The sequence below is a fragment of the Castor canadensis genome, chromosome 11, assembly GCF_047511655.1.
Source record: "Castor canadensis chromosome 11, mCasCan1.hap1v2, whole genome shotgun sequence".
NCBI lineage: Eukaryota > Metazoa > Chordata > Mammalia > Rodentia > Castoridae > Castor > Castor canadensis.
In genome coordinates, this window is record NC_133396.1 from 17,826,327 (window position 1) to 17,834,576 (window position 8,250).

General features: G+C 53.8%; 1 protein-coding gene across 1 annotated transcript; it reads right to left on the bottom strand.

Moving 5' to 3' along the window:
- Positions 1-313: 313 nt before the first annotated feature.
- On the bottom strand, positions 314-7,479 carry C1ql1 (complement C1q like 1). The gene is made up of 2 exons (XM_020171450.2): positions 6,702-7,479; positions 314-1,713 (listed from the first exon to the last, which is right to left on the bottom strand). The coding sequence occupies exons 1-2, from the start codon at positions 7,296-7,298 to the stop codon at positions 1,534-1,536; spliced, it is 777 nt and encodes a 258-aa protein (XP_020027039.1). The 5' UTR covers positions 7,299-7,479; the 3' UTR covers positions 314-1,533.
- Positions 7,480-8,250: the final 771 nt, after the last annotated feature.

The following is an 8,250-nucleotide window of genomic DNA, read 5'->3' on the forward strand; positions in this document are numbered from 1 at the left end:
ATATTGGCATTTGTATATTCCTAGCTCTGTGATCTTGGTAAGTTATGAAACCCCTCTGAGCCTGTTTTCTCATCTAAAATGGATAAAACAATCAGGCACAGTGAAGCTCGCCTGTAGTCCCACCCACTTGGGAGGCTGAAGTAGGGGAGTCAGAAATTCAAGACTAGCCTGGACCAGATAGCAAGACCATCTCAAAATAAATATATAAATAAAATGGATAAGATAAGGTATGAGAGCTTTTCCCATGAATCCACTCCCTACCCCCTACACATATTTATAAAGTGTTTATGTAGTGTCTGACACACTATGTGCTCTCTAAATATTAGCTATAATTATTTAGGATCCTCTAATTATGTGACTGTCATGGTCCCCCAGTTAGAAGTGAGAGGCAGTGGCAAGGCAAAGAAACTTAAGTGTGTCTTGGGTCACATTTGTCTTCCTGGAAGAGAAATATCTACCCATCCAGCTTTCATGCCATTTGGAAAACAAGATGACAGACTTGAAAGCATTTTGCAAACTTTAGGATGATGTATAAGTAATAAGAGCTATGTTTATGGAGCAAATACAGTATATATTTTCAACCCTTTGTCGAGTAAGGTAGGTCTTCTTAACTATATTTTATTCATGAGAAAAATGAGGCCTAGGGGTGAAGTGCTAGGATCAAGGTCAATCAGCTTTTACTGCAAAACTTGTTCTTTTCTGTGGTTATCGCTACCCAGAGTTGAGTCTAAGAGGAGTGACTTGCCCAGGGTCACACACAGTGTTATAGGGACAAAAGCTTGGATCTCCCAGTTTAAGGATTGCCTGTGCTTTGGGAATGCTGGTGCCATTTTTGGCAATGCAAAAATGGAGCTTTTCCACCATGGAAGATGATATAACTGGGCTGCTTCCTATACCAGCTGCCCAGGCCCATTTGGGCTGTGGTGGGCATTAGGTTTTTTTGCTCCTTTCCTCAGTAGCTCTGACTCCGGCATCTGGTTACCCCCAGAGGCTTCCACTAGACCCCTTCCCAGTGGGGAGGAAGGCAGTCTATGATGCCCTCCTGTAGCCCTCCCCCAGGGCAGAGAGTGAAACCCCTGCAGGGTGGATTTTGTTTTTTTTTTTTTATTATTATAGCTTTGGTCAGATGGGGAGCTTGGCTGAGGATTTGCAGGTGTTGTGAAGCTATGCAGTCCGCAACCTGCCCCTCCCCTTGGCGGGGTCACCTGGGACCTGGAGGGCAGCTCATCCCTGTCCAGGAAGCAACCCAGCCAACTTCCCCCAGGCTGGGGCTGGCTGGCAGGAGAGGGGAGGCAGGAAACAGTCCTATTGTACAAATACACAGTACAGGCTGGGGCCCAGCAGCCAACCTGCCTCCAGGGGCTTTGCGGTGGGAGAGCCTAGGCAGTGGTGGGGACTGTTGGGGGCGTCTTAGCCTGGAAGGGTCCACAGCCTTGGTCAGGCAGCTAGGGAGTAGGGGATGGGTTGTTGTTTGCCTCTCCTGGGAGGGGAGCCCCAGGAGGAAAAGCAGAGGATGGAGAGGAACTCCAGGGCTCAGTCGGAGTAGATGATGAAGCCGGAGAAAGTGCTGTATTTGTTGCTGTTGCCGCCATGCGCTTTGCCTCCATCAAGCTTGATGAAGACCTCATCGCCCGCATCCAGGTGCAGGATCACGCTGTTGCTGGCATAGTCGTAGTTCTGGTCTGCATCCTGAGCAATGGCGCTGGCCCGCACCTGCCGGGGCGGGGGTGGGGGGGTGGGGGGGGCGATGTGAGAGGGGACAGAGGTGAGGCAGCCACATGGCAGCTGAGATCTGGAGGCCCTGAAATTCTGCCTCCAGCCCCTTCAGGATGCTCAGTCTGAGAACCCTGTCATCCCATCCCACCCTCTTCCAATCATGTATAAGGTGTTTGGGAGGCAGATTCTAGGGCAAGGCTCATCTGCACCTGGATTCCAGAGTCTCTCTTACACTGGGGTGGTGAGAGTGAAGGCCTGGTAATTCTATCTCCTTCTAATGTTTAGATTTGCTTAGGTACCTTAGCCCGCAGGGCTATTACCCTGGTCAGAGAATTTCCAGCTCTTCCCTTTTTAAAAAAAAATGGCAGCATTGGGGTTTTTTGTTTGTTTGGTTGGTTGGTTGGTTTTTGGTAGTATTAGGGTTTGAACTCAGGGCCTCATGCTTGCTAGATGGGCACTCTTACCACTTAAGCCATTCTGCCAACCCAAGCTCTTCCTGTCTCATCCCAGGGTGGCAGAGAAGAACTGGGTGGGAAGTAAGAAATCAGGGTCTTATGTCAATCTGCAATCCTAGTGTGACCTGACATTCTTGCTGGTCCTTATCTTGAATGGCATGGGGAGGGTCAGACAGAGTGATGGGCCAGGGGAGTACCAACATTTGGATTTGAAACCTGCTGTCATTTTTGGTGGTTCTGACTATAGTCATAAGACATCAGGGATGTATTGTGGCAGCTGAATTAATGCTGACATTCCTCTCTAACAGCTGAGGCAACTTGAGGCCGGCCTTAGCATTTGGGACCTCCCCAGGATATCCTGGATAGAGAATGGAAGAAGAGCCTTCTCCTAGATTGTGCCTTGAGGTGGGAGAGACTTCAAAGAGTGAGATTTTCAGCTAGGCTTTTCCATAACCTCTTGCTATCCTGCTCCTTCTTTGAAGACAGCTCCCCAGTCTGCCCCTGTCCTAGGACAGATATCTACACTGAGCCAAGCCAAATTAGAGGGGCCTGACCTCTCTCCAGGGTTGGAGGCAGAACTGCAGGTCAGCTGTGGCAAAGCTGCTGATTCAGCAGTGATGCTGCATTGAAGATGGCCCAACATATTTGCACAGCTCTCCACAAAGCCCAGATTCTTCCAGTGCCTTCTTTCCCCTCAACATCTTCCCCAACCTGGGATGGAACTGTCTGGTTTCATTAGCTGGGAAAACTCCTTGTCCAGCTAAAGGTGGGAGGGAATAAAATGAGGAGATGCTGTCTGTCAAGGAGCTCAATTTGTCTATAAAAATGGATGAGAAGACCTCATATCACCACTACCACCTTTACAAAATCCTTGTGGTGGTAAAGAAAAAAAAATTAAGTCTTTGTGGGGCTTTGAGTTACTAAGGAAGAGCTGCAAAGCAAGCAGCCAACTTCTGTATTGTTCCCTGGGCCCTAATCCTGGTAGTATTTATTATTACACATGCATTTCATTATCTTTGCTAATAAATTACTACTAATAACAATTATTTTTATTACCCAGATTAATTTAGCCTTAACTCATTAAAACAGTGTGCTCCTTAATAGCCAAATCCATTAGAATATAGTCATCTGTCATCAGGAATCTCCTGGTGATGTGACAGGCATCAGAATTGTTATGCTTGTTTATTATTTATTCATCACCATGATTGTTGCTGTAATTATCCTAATTATCCATTGGAGGCAGGGAGAATTTATGCCCTTCTATCCTTAGATAGTGGGGGATCCAGGAACAGAACCCAGGGGTCCCGATTCTCTGCCTAAGACTGGAAGCCATTGAGGCATCCAACTCCTCCTAGGAACCCAGGGGAAGTTGGGGAACGGTTGCCATGGAAACAGGAAAGCAGGTCTGTGCCTTGTCACCAGGGGGCACTATAGAACCATCTCCTCAGGGGCTGCCAGGAAGGGAAACTGAGGTCTGACCAGGGGAACTGTGTTACAGGGGTAATTCAGGAAATGTGTCCCTGCCCCATTAATGCAGGGGTCTTGGTTGTTTGGTGTGGCTCCCACAGGCAGCCAGCCTGGCCCCCAGGGGACACTTGTTTTCACATATTGACTAGGTTCCTATTGTGCCAGGCACTGTGCAGTAGTACAGTGCCTGTAGGGGCACTGAAAGGATAGCTGGGGGCTCTCTCCTGCCGCCAGGTGAAAGGCTCACTTCCAGTTAGGTCTTTATACCTACACTACAGTCCTCGATTTATACCCGTCACACTCTTGTCCGAGCCCTTGCACATTTGTAAAACCTCCCCATGCCCCTTTCCCTAGACTAGCAGCACTCTAATCTTAGGTCCTGCCATATCCCCACATAGCCCCTTGCCCCTAGCCCACTTTGTCAATTTCCTGTCTACCCTGACCAGTTTAAACTGGGGATACAGAGGCAACTTCAGACAGTTCAGTTCACCTAGGGCACTGCCCCCAACCTAGAGCCCTTTCCTCAGGTTCCTTGTGTCCTAATGACCAGTGCTTGGTGCCATCAGATTAAGGGGGGGTTGACGCCACGCTACTCCTGGGGGAGGGGGTAGTGGGCCTCAGGCCATGGGTCTCAGGATCAAGCATGAAGGTGGCAACAATTCCCACCCAATTCATGTTGTCCTGGGGAAGGACTGGAGCACAGATCTAGCTCTGCTTTCCCAAAGAAATTCTGGAAGCTTCTCCTGCAGGCAGGAACACAAAGCTCTGGTGGGCCCTGATCCTGAAGGCAGGGAAGGTACAAGCTCCTCTCTTCAGCTCCCATCCATTGACCAGCCCTGTCATTGTCTTCTCTGCTAACTCAAATGTCCTTATCCACCTCTGAGCCAGCCTTTTCCTACACTTGACCTTTTATTTGCTCTCTAGCTGTGTCTCTTCACCTATGGGACCCAGGTTCACCATCCTCTCCCTGTTGCCAGGTTGGTCTGAGCCAGGGTAGGCCCCACTGAATTACTCCCCCAGCCAACATATTTGGGGATAGGAGTCACCATTTGGGCTCCCAGCCCACCTTTAACATAGTACTGATTGGGGTGTGTTACTGTACAACTCCTTCTGTTCTCCCTTTACATAGGTCATGAGGTCCTAGTGTCAGGGGTTGAACCCCTGGCAATCTGGAAGAAGTCACAAAAGGATGTGGGGGATAAGGTTGTAGGCCCCATTATTGCTCTTGGGTTTTTTGAGAGGAGGTCTTTGAAGCTACCAGTTAAACCCACCTCTTTTTTTCTAGTGGTCTGTGGTCCCCTCTCCTGTGAGCCCTCCCTTCATCAGGCTCTGCCAACACCCTGCCCCTGCTTGGTGGAGGGGGTGTTGAAAAAGGGTTTCAGGGACAGTTTCACCTCTAAGTGACTGAAGTTCCACCCTAACCACACGCCATCTTTGGGGCCTTCTCTTGCCACATCTCTGGAGCCCTGCTGCAACTTCCTGAGGTGGTGCAGGGTCTAGGGTCCATCAGTGGCCTAGTTAGTGACTGCTTCCCAATCCTGGCAAGATCCCAGGTCCTCAGCTTTGTACCAGCCCAAACTTTCTTTGGGGAAGAAAGAAATTCCATCAATGAAGGTGACATTGCTGCATCCCTTACTGGTGATTAATAAGGGGAATCATGGGGCTGTCTGCAGAATGAGCCCTTGCTGGATACTAGGGCCTCCCATTTGGTCAGGAACCAAGGACAAAGAGGAGAGACACCAGGAAGCTTGATAGATACAAGTGGGAGAGAGACACACACAGTCAATAGAGAAGAAGGCATTAGACCCAGAGGACAGAGACTAGTAACCCTGGGAGAGACAGACTGGAATGGTGGATGCAGGAAAGAGAGACATGAGACAGAGAGAAAAAAGAAAGAGAACAGAAACAGAAAGGGGAGGGGGGCTCAGGGGGAAGATTAGGCAGGCAGGAGAGAGGAAAAAGGGAACAAACTTCCAAGCACCTCATAGGCTTTCTGCTCCCCTATCCCCAAGTCTCAGGGTAGCACTGTGATGGGAGGGGTTCTAAGGTCTTGGATCTGGATCACAGGAGATTCCTCCCAACTCCCAGCAGCCCAGCTTTAGTTCTGACCAGAGGTCCCTTCTTCCAAAAGAACGCTCAGCCTGACCACGCCCCCTGGGGTCCCAAGCCACCAAGAGGGAGGGCAGTGGGAAAGGAGATGGTAGCCAGGAGCTGGGTTAAATTGCCCAGGAGGATTGGGTCGAGGTCGAGCCCCGGGTGAATGGTTCCAAGGAGAGAGCTGCCCACATGCGGTCTCAGCATCAGAGTTCCGGCTCACTCTAGGGAACAGAAAGGAACCCCCCCCCCAACACACACACACATTCTAGAAGCAAAGAGGAATTGGATCTGTGAGACCATGAAGAGAGGAGTTTCTATCTTTTCGTCCTGCATCGGGAGGAAAAACTTTTCCCTGGAGGCCGCCTTGCGGTGGATAGCTCTGGTACAGTGGGAAAGGGCTGCGCATTCTCGGATTTTGCAGACTGTCAGATCAGCCCAGTGGTCCCTTCTCGAGGGCGGGCAATGTACTGCAGCTAAGGCTCTCGCGCGCCGGACTCTCTCTGCCTTTGTGCAGCCCGCCTTAGCCTGAGCGCACAGTCGAGCGCCTTAGCGCCGCCGGGCGCAGAGGCTGCCTCTCTCTAACCGGTGCCCCAGAGCCTCGCTCTTCCCTTACCGCCCGTTGGCGTAAGCCTGAATTTCGTCTCTCAGTTAGTATCGACCTGAATCCGCCTTCCAGGGGCCAAGCCCCCAAAGGCCAGTCCGCGGGCCCCAGATCCCTGTGCTCTGTGGGTTTATCTCCTGCATTTCCACGCCGTGGTTGCTGCCCACCAGTTTCTGCCTTAGAAAATAGGAAATCAGGGGTGCAGGCTAGTTGCGACCATCCCTTATGTGATGCCTAAAGGGGCCCCTTTAGGTTCTCCATCTACGCTTGCCTGGCTCTCACGTCGACTCTATAGAGTATGTAGTTGCCCCTAGCTCCCTGGGTGCCCTGTCCCCAGGCCAGCCCCATGCCCCCTCCTAGCCCACCTGGCCGTTCTTGCAGAGGTCCGCCCACATACTGGTGCCGTCGCCGCCACGCATGAGGACGTGGTAGGTGAAAAAGTAGGTGCCAGGAATGTTGCACGTAAACTTGCCGCTGGCCGCATCGTAGTTGTTGCCCAGGTTAGTGACCACGTCATCAAACTTGAGCACCTCGTAACCCTCGTGAGGGTTCTTGAGGCCAGCGTAGAAGGCCACGCGTGGCACCGTGGTGTAGGTGGCCGTGCTGATGGCGCCGCTGCCCCCTGCGCCTGGCAGCCCGGGAAGGCCCGGCTTTCCTGGCTCACCCTTTTCCCCGGGCGGCCCTACAGGACCCGGAGGACCCGGGTCCCCAGGAGGCCCGGGGGGACCCGGTTTGCCAGTGCGGCCCGTCTTCCCCTGGGGGCCCTGCACCAGCGTGGAGGGCGGGGGCGCGCCGCTCTGCTCACTCAGGGCGTCGCCGCCGTCGGGCCGCGCGCCGGCGCCGGGGCCCCGCGCGGGGTAGGGGTCGCACACCATGCGGCAGGTTCCCAGCATCTCATAGTGGCCGTCCGGGCCGCCCGAGCTTACCAGCACGGGGATCAGCACCACCAGCACTAGCAGCATCACCACGCCCGCGGCGGCCGCCAGCAGTGTCTTCCTGCCCGCGCGGAGCCTGGGGAGAGCCGGGCCACCCGGCCGCGCCGTCGGGGCAATGGTGCCGGCGGGCGGGGGCGCGGGCGCAGCGCCCGCGCTCAAGGGCGGTCCGGCGGAGCTTCGGGCATGGGGCCGGGACCTGGGCGCAGCGCTGCGCTGGCTGCGCTGCAGAGCCCAGCCGCCGACTCCTACCTCGCGCCTCCCTCCCGCTGCGCGGCCGGACTGAGAGCCGGGGCTGCCGCCTCCTGCCCAGTGCCCTGTTCCTCCCGCCTCCTAGCTCTCGGGCCACCGCCCCCTTCGTTGGGCCCCGCCCCACCTGCTCCGCGCTCTCGGAGAGCGCGAGGGGTGGGGCTGCGGGCGGGGCCAACGCCTAATTGGGTCGCGGGCGTCTGGCGTGGGGAGGGGCGAGAAAAGAGGCGGGGCTTCTGAGACGAGAGCTGGCTCTGGAAGAGTTAGGGGGGTACTGAGAAAGCTGGCCCGAGACTGGGAAATGGTGAGGGGGCTGAGCCAGATAAACAGGAGAGGATCCCAGAGGGAAGAGGAGCGTAGAGACCAAAAAGCAAACGGAAGGGAGGGCTACAGGCTGAGCTAGAGAACGCAGAGTAGGGTCGGGGAAGGAGAGGCCTCGAGGATGTCACTGGGAAAACGGACAGGAAGGGCAAAGGACCACGACCCGCAGGGGGCTGTAGCGAGAATGTGCTCCCTGTTTTCTGGGGACAGAGTGAGCGTTTGATAGGAGAACTGAGCTGGAAGCAAGAGGGAAGGGACCAGAAAGAGGGATAGGAAAAGGAAGAAGGAAAGGCGAAGAAGGGATAGGGAGGGGCCGTTCTTCACTCAGGCCTCGCAGATCACTGTCTGGATCGTTTGCCTTCAGAATGTCCAGCGGGAACCTGAGTTCTGACAATAGCTTCTGTTTGTCGCT